This window comes from Centruroides vittatus, unplaced genomic scaffold (assembly GCF_030686945.1).
Source record: "Centruroides vittatus isolate TY-2023 unplaced genomic scaffold, ASM3068694v2 contig_1891, whole genome shotgun sequence".
Taxonomy (NCBI): domain Eukaryota; kingdom Metazoa; phylum Arthropoda; class Arachnida; order Scorpiones; family Buthidae; genus Centruroides; species Centruroides vittatus.
This window is the reverse complement of record NW_027121163.1, coordinates 35,168-51,514: the sequence shown is the minus strand read 5'-3', so window position 1 is coordinate 51,514 and position 16,347 is coordinate 35,168. Positions and strand designations below refer to the sequence as shown.

The 16,347-nt window shown below is 35.1% G+C and overlaps 2 protein-coding genes across 4 annotated transcripts; one reads left to right on the top strand and one right to left on the bottom strand.

Moving 5' to 3' along the window:
- Positions 1-32: 32 nt before the first annotated feature.
- Positions 33-6,233, bottom strand: LOC136970044 (angiotensin-converting enzyme-like). Its single transcript, XM_067264409.1, has 13 exons — positions 5,204-6,233; positions 4,999-5,133; positions 3,842-3,962; positions 3,631-3,771; positions 2,857-3,036; positions 2,703-2,794; positions 2,004-2,170; positions 1,832-1,929; positions 1,166-1,264; positions 950-1,094; positions 663-761; positions 463-585; positions 33-393 (listed from the first exon to the last, which is right to left on the bottom strand). The coding sequence occupies exons 1-13, from the start codon at positions 6,182-6,184 to the stop codon at positions 195-197; spliced, it is 2,580 nt and encodes an 859-aa protein (XP_067120510.1). The 5' UTR covers positions 6,185-6,233; the 3' UTR covers positions 33-194.
- Positions 6,234-8,491: 2,258 nt separating this feature from the next.
- LOC136970069 (protein tolkin-like) lies at positions 8,492-15,449 on the top strand. Of its 3 annotated transcripts, XM_067264440.1 has the most exons (8): positions 12,466-12,601; positions 12,664-12,872; positions 13,560-13,679; positions 14,261-14,406; positions 14,479-14,677; positions 14,750-14,875; positions 14,960-15,123; positions 15,207-15,449. In XM_067264440.1, exons 2-8 carry the CDS (start codon positions 12,716-12,718, stop codon positions 15,390-15,392), a joined length of 1,098 nt encoding a protein of 365 aa, XP_067120541.1. In that variant the 5' UTR covers positions 12,466-12,601; positions 12,664-12,715; the 3' UTR covers positions 15,393-15,449. The 3 variants fall into 3 exon arrangements, with proteins under 3 accessions (XP_067120543.1, XP_067120542.1, XP_067120541.1); XM_067264442.1 differs by lacking the exons at positions 13,560-13,679; positions 14,261-14,406; positions 14,479-14,677; ... (1 more) ...; positions 14,960-15,123; positions 15,207-15,449 and adding exons at positions 8,492-8,731; positions 11,054-11,132; positions 11,213-11,304; positions 11,392-11,518; positions 12,128-12,306 and having other exon boundaries at positions 12,380-12,601; positions 12,664-12,813; XM_067264441.1 differs by lacking the exons at positions 13,560-13,679; positions 14,261-14,406; positions 14,479-14,677; ... (1 more) ...; positions 14,960-15,123; positions 15,207-15,449 and adding exons at positions 8,492-8,731; positions 11,054-11,132; positions 11,210-11,304; positions 11,392-11,518; positions 12,128-12,306 and having other exon boundaries at positions 12,380-12,601; positions 12,664-12,813.
- Positions 15,450-16,347: the final 898 nt, after the last annotated feature.

Genomic DNA, 16,347 nt, shown 5'->3' with positions numbered 1-16,347 from the left:
TCATTAAGGCAATTTACATTTTTGATCGTTAGTCCGTTTTAGACAGTTTTTATTATATACGTAAGAAAAATGACATAGAAATTACATGAATTATGCTAAATTTATTAACGAAGATTATATTGGATTTGGATCATTAACTGAGCGTAACTTCTGCAGCTGCTGTTTAGTTATGCAAATTAGCAAGAAACGAAATCTCAAAAGGCACATTTGGGACAAACGGTTGCATCGTAACTTTCCCAACCGATTTCATCAAATTCTTCTTGCTTCAAGAACCATTCGTATAGAGGTTTAAAGTATTCAATCAATGGTCCTGATGTAATCTCTTCGTTACCATCGGTGAGTACAGAAAGGGCATCCGTAATGGTAACAGGTTTTCCAAGAAATAGTAATTTTCTACGAAAAAATCAATCAGAAAAATTTAATTTTCAAGTTTTTATGTAGAAGATTTTACGGTTTTGATACCTGATTCGTCTTCCTGCTTCTATGGAATTCAGAAGATTGCAACGATGAAGAGCATCTCTATGTCCTGAAGCATTACATAAACTTTTATAAATTTGAAACTGGAGGAATCCACTTAGAAAGTCTCTAGAGATAAAATTTTGTACATTTTTTTATAATTAATTTACTCATTAGTCCATTGATAAAATGAAAATTTGCCTCACTTCATGGTATTTAAGTCATTTGCAATTGAATTTATTGCTCCTGCATCAAAATCTCTTTCGCTTCTAACCACTGGAGGGCATAAACCTTGATAATACAATCTAAAAAATACAATTATAATTACAGTAAAATATAGAAATACTCGTTGCAAATTCACGAAAGTTCACGTAATTTTTCGTTTTAAAGCCATGGATTCACTGGAATCTCAAATGAGCAAGAACTCGAGTTTTATAATCAATTCTAAATAAAAATACAGTACTTCAAGGCAAATAAAGTAGAAACTCGATACCTGTGTTTCCAAAAATTCTCGTTCATACGTCTATTGAATTTAATTTCTTCCACGGTTATTCTTTTCCACAGTCCAACCGATAACGAGTCCATCATTGATGGAATTATTCTCAAAGCTGTTTCCATTAAGAAATTAATTTCGTCTTCTGTAAAGTAAGATTTTAAGTAAATTTTTACGTGGATCCTGTAAGGTTTAATGTATAAATTAATAACTTACCTCTGTCGTAAATCATGATACTTGATAATCCAGATGAAAATAAAAATTCAGGCATGGTAGTCGATAGAATTATGGCATTCGATAATGCTTCTGAAATTGCTGTGCATTAAAGAAATTTGTAAAAAATTAGAAAGTACTCTCTGTGAACTCACTGTGTAAATAAAATACAATAGAACCTTCAATAACGGCCACCTCTAAACGGCGGCCATGCCTTTAGAAACCTTTTTTCCGAACAAAAATGCATAGAAAGCAACCTGCAAGAACGACCACTTCTGAGTAATTGTTTGATTTATCTCAGTGGCCGTTGTTGAGAGGTTCGACTGCTTACAGAAAACACTTTACTACTTGGTAATGTTTCTTATGCCCTAAACAATGACAGAAATAACGTGTTTCATTGTTTTGTAATATTGTTTTTTCTTTTTTGTTTTATAAACTGTGGTTCACAACACATAGGAAAATATTATTTATTGTGCTTAATCACAGAAAAAAAAAATTGTTAATATACAATAAAACCGGAATCTTACTGTTTAGTCAGATTTCCGTGTAATTCGGGTTCCGTTTTACAGTTACTGTTCATAACAGTAAAAAGAATTGTATGTATTGAAGAATGTATTGTCTGCAGTAAGACAATAGAAAATAGAAAAGGAATTTGCTGTAGATATTTACCTGGACTGACGGTAATGTTGTGTTTCAATTGGTGAGCCGAAGTAGCCCAATGAAACATGGCGAAGTAATAACAATCGGGATCATAACATGCGTGTAAACTAACGCAAACAAAGAAGAATATTAATTACTTGTCTAAATTAATCTTAATTAATTTTCCTAATTAAGTTCTTACCCAATCGACTCATTATCGCATTTAACAGACAGGGAATTGGTGCAGTTTATGGATAATGTTTCGAATACGGAATTATCCCAAAACTTCTTATCCAATTTATTGAAACCCAAAGATGCATAAAAATCTTCTGCTATTTCAGCAATGCTCTCAGCGGAAATATTTCGTTCCTGAAACATAAAAAATATAATATTTTATATTAATTTCTACAACTTATAAACTTACAGAATGATTCAAAACCTACGAACCAAGTTTAATGCTTTATTACAACTGAATAACAAGGTATAATTTAGAGCAGCATTTAAATTCATTCATTAAAATTGGCTCATCTTCAACGCTCTCAGTCTTAAGAATTTAGATCTCAAGTGCTGAATTGCTTGTTTTCATGGAGTAAACTTAAAATTGGAATTAGCGAATCAACTCGATATTGTAGGATCTGATAGTCTTCACGATTCAGGTCTCAGAGCATATCCTCAAGTCTATCCTAAAGACATGTTTTTGATACATGACCGACCCAAGACACTGTAGTGTTTGAGTCATCTATTGAATGTAAAATACTACGTATTCCTCAGGTTCTTCGAAGTGACACCCGAAACTTTGGGGTAAAAATAGAGACTCGAGATGTCGTCCAGTTGTGATAAAGCATTAAACTCGAGAGATAGGTTTATGTGCCACTTCCATAGTTCAATTAATATACAGTACTTTAATATTTTTGCATATTTCCAATGCAGTTTTGTTTGGATATGGTCTCAATAAGCTCTCAATGTTCGTCCAGTCGTGTGAAGATATGTCTCCTACAAAGAAAAATAGTATGTTCTACATAATCTTTCTTCGAAGAATCCTAAAATAATCTTACCTAACAAGTGAGCCGGTATGGGACCACTTCTATGTATTCTTCTATATCCATATTTTTTGAGTAATCGTTTCCTCACGTAAGAGTGGAACCTTCTGTACAGAGGCAAAATTTCTTGATACAGACTATCAATTTTCACTCTTAAATGATCTTGTTCTTTGATGAACACTGATTTTTGTCCACCTAATTTTATTTTTTTAAATGAAATTCACGATAAAAAATTGTCACAAAATACGCGCTAAAAATAAGAATGTATAAAGTATAAAACAGTATCTATTCGAAGAAAGTATGTGGGAATTAACGTAAATGTTTGCGGTCCCGATTGGCATTGAACCTATGTTAAACATGAGATTCATTATAAGTTTTTCCGGATTATAGACGAGAATCTCCGAGAGAAAAAGACGGCCTGTCCTCTTTTCCCCGGACACATCCTATGTTTTTGTTTTGTGTCTGTTGTAAACTTTTAAATTATTACAAATGTTTTAAGCATTTCTAAAGTATTTTGGATTGATGAAAGAAGTCAATGCAACACTTCAGTGATTGCATTGTCTTTTCAAGTACCGTGTCCGCCAAGAGACCGTGCATCCCTGGAAGAATTTTTGTAGAAAATTGATATTTACTGAGAAAAACACGTCCTACATTTTGGAGTAATATGTCCTTTTTTCGTCTGGTTACTCTCTACAGATATCATCACCACTTGACTTCTTGTATTGGAGATATAACATATTTTTCTAGGTACATACTTTGATACCATTAAGATAAAGTTATTATACTTACTCATTTTACTGTTAATTTTATTGATATAAATATAAGTTAAGAATTTCTTTCTCATCGATTTTCCAGTAATATCGTTCCATTTTGTCCAATAATACTGAAGTTCGTTGTAATTTCTGGATGCAGCAAATTCTCTTTTCAACCCTGTTGTGTTAAAACTCTGATTTATATATAATATAATACAGTTTAAATAATATATATCCGATATTTTTACCTAAAAATCCCATTAGAGGATATCGTTTTCTCCAATATTTCTTAGAAAGTCCTCTAAGATAATATGGAACGATTCCTCCATGCCAATACCTGTCTTGCATAAACTTTTTCGCTCTTCCCAACTAAAGGAAGTGTTAAAGAATAAAAAAAAATGATAAATAAAAAATAGTCACAAATAACTCATAGTTTATTTGCTTTACTGTAGCTTTTAAATTGCTACGAGTGATGATGATGATGATGTTGGATTGGAATTGATGGGAGTAAATCAAGAAGGTGCTTGTCAGGAGGATCTATATGGGAATAGTTAATATGCCATTGTGTCCTTATCTTAATTTAAACTTATCTCGTCTACTAGTACTTTATCAATTAACAGGACTTATTATACAGGATTTATGGATGCAGTATAATAAGTCCTGTTAATCTATACGGGAAATTTACTCCTATTTAGGCTTTAGTCACGCGATAACCACCGGTTTTTAGTGGTATTGGCCACTTGGCTACTGATGGGCAATGATTATTAACAATAGAATGCTGCGGCCGGATGGCCGAGCGGTCAAGGTTGCCAGCCTACCGCCCTGGGGGACCCAGGATCGAGTCCGGACGGGTCGAGAAATCCCAAGGAATTTTTCGGGGGGTGGTTCGTTCGGATATGTCGGTCTCCATCCCTCACCACCCGGCCGCCCCATTGTGGGCCTGGCCGAACCCATAATGGGCTTGCTATAAGAGGCCCTCTTAGTGCCCACTGGGCGAAAAGAGTTAAAAAAAAAAAAAAAACAATAGAATGCTTCAATGATGATGGTAATTAGTGATAAAAAATGATGACGTATATAGATTAAAGAGTAATGATGAACTTTCCTAAAATGTTTTATGAGAAAACAGAGAAGTTTAATCTTAAAAATGCAATAGTTAATTAACTGCGTATCGCATATGTAAACAGGGGACAATTTCCTGTAGAAGGACATCTTGGGGTAGGCTCCCCCATGGGAAATCGTTCGTGCATGGAATTGCCCCATCAAGAATATTTTCTTTAGACAGAGGAAGTTTTATGTAGTATTCTATGGATATTTTGATTTAAATATTTAAAAGATACTGCATCTTCAATCATAAACTGCCTTTCAATGTTGTCAATTTTCAACTTTAATTTCAATGTTTTTTTACCTTAGCAAGTGTTTTCCAATCCATACTTGTATAAGGGCTTTCATTTAAAATTTTAAGATAATATTTCACGTGTTTTTCAGTATCATTTCCTTCATTTAATTCTTCGAGTGTTGTGATATTGTGATGAGATGTCGTCTGAAAAATTTAGAAATTTTGTGTAATTTTAAGGGCACAAGCACTATATAAGTAGTTAATGTATACCTACCCAACATTTTAGAGGATCCATGTCTTGTTTAATTAAGAATTCGATGACTTCTTCATCATTCATGATTATTTTGGCTCTCATTCTCATAGCTTCTTCGGCAATTTCAATGTTGGAATTGTTAGTCATGTTGATCTGAATTTCCACACTTGTATCGCTGGAAACATTTTCTACTTTCATGTTGAAATTATCATTAAAAATTGCTTCTAAATGTAACTTTACATCTTCAGATTCATGACTGGAAGCATTCGTAAGTTGTATACTCTCGTTATTAAAAACATTAGCAATACTTAATGTATTTTGAATCATTTGGCTGAAATTTTGGGAAATGTTTTCATTTTGTAAGCTAAAATTACTTGTTATCAACATTGAATCTTCTATTTTAGAGTTGTTTTCTGCTGATTCTTTCATATACGTGGAGTTTCCTACTTGTATCGTCACGTTCTTGAATGTATTTCCAGTTTTTTCTGAAGGACTGCTTGAATGATTCCTCATAAGTGAGCTAAAGTTCGAAAATCTGTTTGCTTCTCCTAAAGAAGTATTCACTTGAGAGCTAAGATTAGAAAATCTATTTGCTTCTTCTACAGAATCGTTTGAGGAATTCATAGCTTGAGATCCAAGATTTGAACTATTTGTTTCCTTCATAGAATTGCTTGAGGAATTCATCAGAAGCAAACTTATGTTAGAAATTTTCTTTCCAGGACTTTCGATAGTAGAAATATTCGTCACTTTACCTGCAATTTCACGGGTGACATTATTTGACTTTGTTTCATTCGATTGAGCAACAGTTCTGATATTTTCAGTGTACACGCTTGCATTGCCTTCTGTTCCATTCGGTGCATAAAAATAATTTAAATTCTCCAAACTTCTATGTTCATCAATATTTGTAAAATCTATATTCTTAGAAGCAGCCTTCTGAAATACGCAAGATATTGCGAAAATTACGGTTACAATATTAATTTCTCTGTTAATGAGCAACGTCATTCTCGTACGAAATTATGCGTTGATGCAGATTTCAATTAAGTGAAACATTACGCAATGTGTTTAATATATTAATTAATAGTGTGACGTCACAGACATTAACATGCGCCTGTCATAATTACGATTTATATTTTACACGTGACATCTGATGCTCGGAGCAGTCCCCGATTCACTATTTACAGACATTATATAATAACTTTTAAAAATAAAATATGAACTGAACCCTTTTATAATAATAATTTTAAGAAAAAGCCAAATATATTAAATATAAATAATAATAAAAAATAAGAGAAGAGTTGTAATAAATAAATCATTTATCAGTCTCACTACTTAGTAAACATATCTGGATAGAGGAGGTAACAATAGAATTATTTGGCACAGACTTTCTGCAGATTATTTTTCTATATGTTGCTCCTATATCTGTAGACTTCTCAATCTGACCCATTTATCTATAGGTTTCTCAATCTGTTCCTCCTCCATCTGTGGGCTTCTCAATCTGTTCCTTCTCCATCTGTTCCTCCTCAATCTGTTCCTCCTCCATCTATGGGTTTCTCAATCTGTTCCTTCTCCATCTGTGGGCTTCTCAATCTGTTCCTCCTCCATCTGTGGGCTTCTCAATCTGTTCCTCCTCTATCTGTTCCTCCTCCATCTGTAGACTTCTCAATGTGTGACTCTTTTATCTAGAATCCCAAAACATCTTTTATGTAATAAATATTAAACTACAATAATAAAAATTAAAGTATTTTCGATAAATTAAAATAAATCTGTTATTTGTTTTATTTAATTTGCTCGTTTATTCTTATGGCTTTTCAAGTGTTACGAGACAAACGTTAGTAAGTAATCTGGGATCCATCTCAAGTCACTCCACTCCTAGTTGTAATTAATATAAATTTCGATTATTAATTTGTTTAAAACACTTTAAACCATCAAATTAATGTGTAATAAAATTATTTTTTGGTAAATATCAAATAAATCTGATGCTGAAGACGATATAAAGTAGTTAGAAATACAGAAAAATCATTAAAAATTTTATTTGCCTGACATATTTAAAAATAAAATAAATATAAATGGACACTGCAGCAATTAAAATAAATATTTAATGCGTATTTCCATGTTTTCTGGTTGTAAAAATCTATAAAAGTTAGTAATTAATATTTTTACACATGCCAATAAATATAATTTATATAAAGTTCTCCAGTACATTTATAGATGACTCGGTAGTTTTAGTGCTGTATTGATTGACGATCAGATGGTCCTACCACTCTGGGGTATCCGGGATCGAATCCTGAAGAATTTTTCGTGGTGGTATGTCTGGAAATGCCGGGCCCCCATCCCACACAGCGTAGTCATCCCCCATTGTAAGGCTTGGCCAAATTTAAGATAGGTATGGAAAATGGCCTTATTTCTAGTAGTTTCCAAATAATGGGAAAAATATTCTTCTTTTATTACATAAATGTGCAGTGCGAATGTGACTGTTAACGTTTCTATTTTTTAATTGCTTTGTGTCCAGTGGCCGAGCGGATATAACCGCTACATACTGGTATTGTTATGCCATGAGAATAAGCTTTTTTTTGTAACTCTTTCCACCCTGTGGGCACGGCCAGGGCATGGGTTCGGCCAGACCCACAATGGGGCGGCCGGGTGGTGAGGGACGGGGACCGACATATCCGGATGGACCACCCCCGAAAAATTCCTGGGGATTTTTCGACCCGTCCGGATTCGATCCCGGGTCCCCCAGGGCGGCAGGCTGCTAACCTCGACCGCTCGTGACAATAAGCTGGCCATGTGGAGTTTTTCGTGAAAGAATCACGTGTATCCACTTTACAGGAGCCAGTTTCCCAAATTGCGTCACACCAATAGGACGGCCACGTGAATTTTTCCGGGCTTTTCTTTCACGGGTCTTACACCCGAATGGGGCCAGTTTCCCCTAGACAATCCTCTCATGGCAGATTGTGTGTTGCATTGCCTTATCACATTACACCCTACACCCTTTATAGTATTGCCACCAGACCGAATTTCGTCCGGACAAGCCGGTTTTTAAATTTATGGTCCGGATATCGAAAAGGTGGCAACACGATCTATTAATTTTTTTTAAATGTAAATTGTGAAAATAAGGATTCTAAATAAAAATTACTTCTTTTAATTAGTTTCTCTCTCAGACAAAATAAAACAATTAAGACAAGTATGTTTTAGGAGTTGAAATACACGATATTTTTCGAAATAAAATAACTTTTTGATAATAAAAATATAACATTCAATTAAATTATTAAATGCTTGATAAAATTATTGTATCGGGAGAGAGGAAGTGTTTAATTGCCTGTTAGAGGAAAGAATTGTTCTTGTCGATAAGTGAATTCCGGTGAGTAAAATTGAACAGAACTGCAAACATTAATTAGTGAACGTAAAGTTGTGGTGTAATGTTGTCAATCGTAAAATTAGCCATTTTGTTGGGATTACTTCTTCTTTGTCTACATCACACTGATGCTAGGAGAATTAGAAGGGACGAACGGACAGTCGTATCCGGTGACATTTATGTAGCTCCTAAAGCTGGTAAGTTCCAATTGATGACGTAAAACACTGACAAAATTCGATATACACTGGGTTTAAGAACTTCGTTTATAATATTATTTAATAAAAATTAGTCCTTATTATAAAATATTAATTCCAGTTAAAAAACTAAATACTATTGCCTAATGTATGTAAGTTTCGCCTATATTCTAGTTTACCAATGTTTATATATACTGTATTTTTAAAGCATGGTGCTGTGTATAGACACTAATACAGAGTGCTTCAGAAAATGTTAACATTAATGTGGTAGATACTTGCAATGCCGGATTTGCCTAGTTCTCTATCGTGTTCAAGAATGTCACAATTGTGGGCCTCTGGTAACTACGGTCCTTCTACCCATGCTGTAGTGGCTGCATCCCTTTTTCTATGTAAGCGTAAGCAGTTTTTGAAACGCCCTGTAAACCGAACAATAAAAAAAGTTCATTCACGCGTTTACAATACGAGTTTCCGCCATTTTATCCAAATGAAGGTTTAACATGTGATTAGAGAAAAAACATTTTGAGTAGGGAGGATTGATTGTTGAACATTAAATAATCGAAAAATTTATTCGAAAACCACGGATCCTCATGCGGAATCCGTGAACGTGTTACATAATTTTTTATGTTCAAGATAAGAATGTGAAGGATTTCCATGTGTTCACTCGATTCTTTACGTATAAAGTGAACATTCGTATTGTTGTATTATATTCGAGCCATTACTTAGTTTTGTGATCATTGTAATGGTTAGGAGCGGACTCGTCTAGGAAGAACAGTAGGCATAAAGCTGTGCTGAAGCGCTCATTTGTTGTTAGTGAGTTTAATACAGATTTGTCTTCCCGTATAATTTTGCGTGCTTCTGTTACCGTGGAATGACCCGTTACCCCTTGCACGTAAATATTACCTTCTGTGTACTCACCCCTATTTTAAAAATAGTCAGCGTCAGTTCGCGCATGCTTACTTTAACCGATGGTCTCGGCAAAGCAAGCCCGACAACGTAGAGTTTTACTCTAGTATTGCCATCTAGTATGAGTAAACGTAACTATTCGCGGGAAAATTTACATTACTTTGTCTCGTCCACTATAGCTAATAAGAAAGATTCTTTCAGAATATTGTATAAATGAAAATGATGCCCATTCCAAAGACGACCATAGGGGTAATCATATCAATAGTTAGGCACAAAAATCGGTCTGGGGGTGAAACCAAAGATGATGATAGGGGATAACCGAGTAGTTGAGTTGACAGTCTACCATTGGGGAGACTCGGAAAAGAATTTGACAGGTCGAAAACCACAGAAATTTTTTAGGGATGGACCGTTCCAAATATCCAAATACGTTCTTTACTATCTCATCATTCCATTTTGGGCCTGAACAAATCCACAATGGGATTGACAAAAAGTGCGCACAAGGCAGAAAGATTAAAAAAGAAGTAAATTTCTTCTGATAATAATGAAATTGGTATTCACTGACACGAGTAATCTATATTTAAAATAAGACGAATAACGCTTTTTTAAAATTCGAATATTAACTAGATCTCGAATAGTCGAATACATCAAATATTGCACCTCATTATCGCCCAACAGTAACCAATGATTAAATCCATTGGATAGTCTATCGCGGGTTCGTATCCTACTAATAACTGGCTTTCCAGGTGAAGTTCCACGTGGCCAGTTCGTGGTCTTTTCGGTATTTCTTTACGCCTATAACATCTACATAAGGCTCAATTTCTTATGGAAAGTTCTCCCAGAAAGCGCCCATCCCTTGGCAGCAGGGGAGTGCAAGTAAGCGCAAGGGAGTGCAAAGCCCCTTGACAGGTATATCGCTTTGCAACATGCCATCGACCCGATTCGATCTTCGAATTTTGTAATTTGTGCATCGTACCATCTTGTGTAGACTTTTTCATGTAATAGGTTGACATTTCCAGAAACAGTGTTAAGATCTTCAAGGTTATTTCTGAAAAATAATTATGAAATTGTCTATTCATTTTGAAAAATTTAACAAAAGCTGATAGATCGTACACAAATAATTTCAAGAATTAGATGTAACATTGCGTAAATTATGGGTACTTCATCCAAATATCAGTATCGACTGCTTAACTGCTTCATACCTGAAGTCTGTTAACCTGAAGAGGCAGAAAACTTGCGTATTACAATCATTTCAAGAGAACGAAGGGCCTTTCTTTTGTCAAAAAATCATAAAGAATCAATTTTTATAAAAATTACAATCATAAAATATAAAAATTCTTCATAAATTTCATACACGCATGAGTAAATTTAGTAAAATTAATGCGCACTTTTATAATAAACGAAGTGTAATGAAGAATAATTTAGCTCAGGACACTGAAGATGAAGTGGAAAATTACGAAGAAGGTATCAAAAGATCTCGAAGACAGGCACGAAGCCTTCATAGGTACGTAAATTTTTACATATAAAGTATTGTTTAATTCATAAAAATTTTCAATAAAATTTAAATTTTCTTTAAAATAGAAGCGATGAAAGGAAGAGAACATTAGCAATTTCTGACCAGAATTCTCTCTGGGAGGATGGGATCGTGCCATACGAAATCTCTCCGAAGATCAGTGGTAGGTTTCACGATAATCGTAGTTAATTTTTACAAAATTACCAGTTTATTAGGTCGTAACTGTGTTTATTTCTGTTATTCATGGTAGATAGTCTAAGAAGAACAATACGCACGGCCATAAGAAAATGGGAATCGGTCACGTGCTTGAGATTTGTTCCTGCGGATGAAATGATCCACGAATTCAGCGTGTATTTTGAAAATGAACAAGATTGCGGGTAAAATATGAATAAATTAAGCAAAATTAAACAGATTGTATCAATGCGTTTGAAACTAACGGTTTTTAACACAATTAAACAGACGGCCGGATGGCCGAGCGGTCAAGGTGGCAGCCTACCGCTCTGGGGGACCCGGGATCGAATCCGAACGGGTCGAATAATCCCCAGGAATTTTTCGCGGGGTGGTCCGTTCGGATATGTCGGGCCTCGTCCCTCACCACCCGGTCGCCCCATTGTGGGCCTGGCCGAACCCATAATGAGCCTACTAAAAGAGGCCCTCTTAGTGCCCACAGGGCGGAAAGAGTTAAAAAAAAACACAATTAAACAGCTTGCACAGTCAGTGATAGATCTAAAGCCCGCCCCGTTTTCTTTCTCGGATCTCTAGCATTTGATTGGTCGGTTTTCTATATCTAGGCAGATAACAGACAATTTCGGGCAACCAAAGGTTAAACGCGACACTGTGTTTTAATCCGATCAAGGGAAATTAACTGTCTCTTGATTCTTAGTTTTGAAACGAGCCACAGAAAGTACACTTTATTCTCTGTAGAGCCTTGTAATTACTATAAAACACAAAAGTAACCTTGATGTGTTTTCTCTCGTGTTATGTAGATGCTGTTCTTACGTTGGAAAGTATGGTTGGAGACAAGAAATTACTTTAATGGAAGACGGTTGTAACTTGATCAGTACTGCATTGCACGAAATAGGGCACGCAATTGGATTTCATCACGAGCAGATGCGACCAGATCGGGAAAAGTACATTAAAGTTTTATACGAACATATCGAGGAAGGTAATTGAAATAATATAACAAATATTCATCGATAGTAATTAGAAATTACACCTTACCATTAAGTACCTTACAGCATATGCGGATCAATACGAGAAGCTGTCAGAAGAAGATATAGACACGTTAGGATTTACATACGATTTCGATAGTATTATGCACTATGCCTCCGATTACTTCAGTTCCGGTGGAGAAACCATGGCTATTATCAATAACCACACCGGCATACCTCTGAATGAAGAAAGACATTTCTTGAGCCGATCAGATATTGAAATCGCTAACAAACTTTACAAATGTCCAGGTAGGAATTGCTCCCAAGAAGTGTATTGCATTTTACAAACACCTAAAAAATTTTCCTTGCAGCTTGCTTATTTAATCTAAGAGATAAAAGAGGAACAATATACTTCAACACTTCATGACTGACGAATTATATTGCGAATGGTTCATCAAAAGAGAGGAGGGAGAATATATCGAGTTCATTGTCGATTACGTCAACATCCCGGATAACGAAAACTGTACCGAAGATTACTTGGATTTTCTCGACGGATATTCGTTTTCTTCTACATATTTAGGTAAAACACATGCCATTTTGCTTTTGGTATCTAAAAGTATATATAATTCTAAAATTCAGTAAATTGTATAAACGAAAAAAAGGAAAATTCCGTGCTTTCGAGTAGTTCGTGAAACAAAGGTTAATGCTACCTTAGGTAGCCAAGATGGCGGCTCGTTCCTAATTCTAGCAAGGAAACAGTGGGGACGCACGTTCTAACCTAACCTATTCTAATAATTTGGTTGCTAATAATTATTGGTAATTTATTAGAATAGGTTAGGTTAGGTTATGTTAGAACGTGCGTCCCACTGTTTCCTTGCTGGTATTAGAGACGAGCCGCCATCTTGGCTTACATTAACCGAAACAAAGTAGGCAAATGGATTACTTACTTAGTTTCTTGTCACTTAAAATCACCCATAATTTACTGATGTTTTAGAATGGAAAACTGAATAATTTATTTTTATATTGATTTTACCACAATACAATATGTGGTAAAAGTCGCTTAATACCCTAATACAATGAAACTGAGTTAAGCAGAGGAATTCCGTCGTGATAGAAACATGTTTTGCTTAGGGTTGCGTGTGTCAACGGAGAGAGTAGTCTAAAGTGTTTCTGTTCGACTCATTTCGATTTGATTCGAGTTAGAGATAAGAGACTTTTGACTTACCATATATATCCGTATATAATTCTTTTGTATGCTTCTTTGCAGATTCTCTTTGTGGGAATAAGACTGCGGAGGACTTCTACATAACCACTTCTAATTACCTTCTCGTCCTATTTGAAAGATCAGATCGAGCGAATTTCATGGAATTTTCGTTCAGATATAAAGGTTAATTTATTTAAGTAACTCGAATACTTTTAATACAAAACTCATATAAATATTAATTACATTATTCGTAATTTTATCGACGAACACAAACAAATCTTTCGTAAGGTGTTAATAAAACAATAAAACTGTTGATTTTTGTGAAACCGTGTTGTATTATTCTTCGAGGTATCAAACACAAATCCGTGTTAATAACAACGGTGCCAAACCAATAAAAGCCAAGTGGTTGTTATTAACACGGATTTGTGTTTGCGTAAGGTGTTAATAAAACAATAAAACTTTTAATTATTGTACCATGTACATAATTTTACAACAACAAAAACGGTGCGGCTCCAAAAATAATCAGAACTGAAGGGTGAGAGGTCACGTCGCTTATTGCTTTCAGGTAGAATCTAACAAGTAAGTCTATATAATAATCTGGCACCGTCTGTGCAAGATATGGCCGGATTAGCAAGAGGCTAGTAAATTAGAATACGAATAATTTGGTATAATTCTGTAAATAATTAGATTCTGCAATGCTTTATATATTTTGCACGCATTATAAACACGTGACTCGATAATTTAGTAAATACATATATTTTCAGTCGCCTGCGGAAGGGAAATCGAAGCAGACGAAGGCTTAATTAAAAGTACAGGAAATTCTGCAGATTATCCCTACAGTAAGGATTGTATTTGGATCATAACTGTTCCCGAGGATTATAGAGTGGCCTTGCACTTCCAAACATTCAATGTTAGTGTCTGAGGTATACTCTGTATTGTTTTCAAGAAATATAAATGATGGGCAATGGCATTTCATTTTCAGCTCGGCAACAACGAAACAGATTGTAATTCCACATACATGGAAATCTGGGATCGTGCTGAAAATGCCAGCAATCTACTGCACACCTTTTGTGGTTCCGAGATTCCTCCCGACATTCTGTCGCCAAAAAACAGTTTAGAAATTAAATTCGTGTCCGAGGTGTGGGAAGAGGGAATCGGTTTTACGGCTTCTTTCGTAAAAGGTATGTCGAGTGTCGTGTTTAAATATGAGAAAATATAATCTTGCGGGGTTTACATAAAGACGTATTTGATAGAGATCGACGAATGCGAGTCTGGTGATAATGGTGGATGCAGCGATTTGTGCGTCAATACAATAGGAAGTTATCATTGCGAGTGTAGAAAGGGAAGACATTTGTTTCCGGATAAACGTCGATGTGAAGGTAAATTTGAAAAGAATGAAATTGCATTTCGAATCATTTTAATTAGTATTATTCTAAGGTGAAATTTTATGTTTCTGTAATCAGAGTACTCCGATAAATGTGGTGGCATTTTGAACGTGACCGAACCTACAATCATCACTAGTCCTTCCTTTCCCGAGCCTTACCCCAGAAACATAAAGTGCAAATGGGAGGTCCTAAACGAGAATTTCACCATTTCATTTCTCCACATGGACTTCCAAGAAACCGAAGTAAGTATGCAGAACGTCCAATTTGCATATTACAAGTGTAGTCGTTTGCCATCTAAATATAAATATTTGCTATTTGTTTGCAGTATGAATGCGTTGATAAAATAAAACTGACTGGAACCAAAAAACAACATACTAGGCCTATAGTGATAAATTTATGTGGTGACTATAAGACCGTGAACGTCACTCAGACTTCATTTTTTACCATCGAGTTCGAATCGGATTTGCTAATTCAAGATACTGGATTTGCCATTTTGTTAGAACCTTTGTAAATATGTAAACTTGATGGAATTAATTGATTAAAATATATTACGCTTTGAAATGATAAATGATTGAATGAATGACTTGCAATTGGATGGAATTCCTTACTCGGTTCCTTGTTTTCGGGTGTGATAGTAGCAACACGAAAGTACAGTAGAGCATCGATTATCCGACCCCCGATTAACCGACCGCGTTCTAGTCGGTAAATTCAAATGTCCGCTAGTGATGTGGCGCTACAATATTTGGTTATGTCTTGGCTACTTTAATATTATTTTTGTTAAATTTTTGCATGTTTTAGCTGGCAGCACTGGCTCGACCACGAAAGGGAGGCTAGTATTTAAACCAGGCCTAATACACTATACTAATAATGTATTTTTTCATACTTTTCGGTTATCCGACCAACCCCAGTCCCCAATTAAGTCGGATAATCGATGCTCTACTGTATTAAGATTATCACGTGGTATCATCCACCGAGAGATCGTGACGCGTAACATGACCGTTTCTACTAAAATAACTGGACTAAAATTTCGGGAGGGATAGACTTATCGATTCGTACTACACTTGATGATAAATTATTGGACTCTGAATCGAGTTCTAACCCGGATTAATCACTAGCGAACATCTTGCAGTAGGATCATACTTTTCTATGAATTTTCTTCAAAGAATTATAATTAAACTTTCATATATCGTGAAAAAGGATAGTTTAAGTACTTTTTGTGTACAAAAATTCACAGCAGAGTGAGATCCTGCAGCAAGATTAGCCATAGATGTTAATAATAATAGGCAATCCTTTTCCTATTTGGGCTTTCCATAACGTCCCCGACTCTCACAAGTCAGTCAGAATATGAAAATACCTTTTGTCTTCTTCATTCATAAATACAAACGCCAATTCTATTTCATTTTAAAATTTCTACAATTTTCCAGAACGGTCATGCCACTTCACTACACGAAACGTGCAAGACGAAC

Excerpts from the sequence above, each read along its gene's own strand:
- LOC136970044 (XM_067264409.1), bottom strand. The coding sequence starts at position 6,184 with ATGACGTTGCTCATTAACAGAGAAATTAATATTGTAACCGTAATTTTC. Across the intron at positions 3,963-4,998 it reads ATTGGAAAACACTTGCTAAG|TTGGGAAGAGCGAAAAAGTT; the intron begins GTAAAAAAACAT and ends CACTTCCTTTAG. Across the intron at positions 1,930-2,003 it reads TGCGATAATGAGTCGATTGG|TTTACACGCATGTTATGATC; the intron begins GTAAGAACTTAA and ends TGTTTGCGTTAG.
- LOC136970069 (XM_067264440.1), top strand. The coding sequence starts at position 12,716 with ATGACTGACGAATTATATTGCGAATGGTTCATCAAAAGAGAGGAGGGA. Across the intron at positions 12,873-13,559 it reads GTTTTCTTCTACATATTTAG|ATTCTCTTTGTGGGAATAAG; the intron begins GTAAAACACATG and ends GCTTCTTTGCAG. Across the intron at positions 14,678-14,749 it reads TACGGCTTCTTTCGTAAAAG|AGATCGACGAATGCGAGTCT; the intron begins GTATGTCGAGTG and ends CGTATTTGATAG.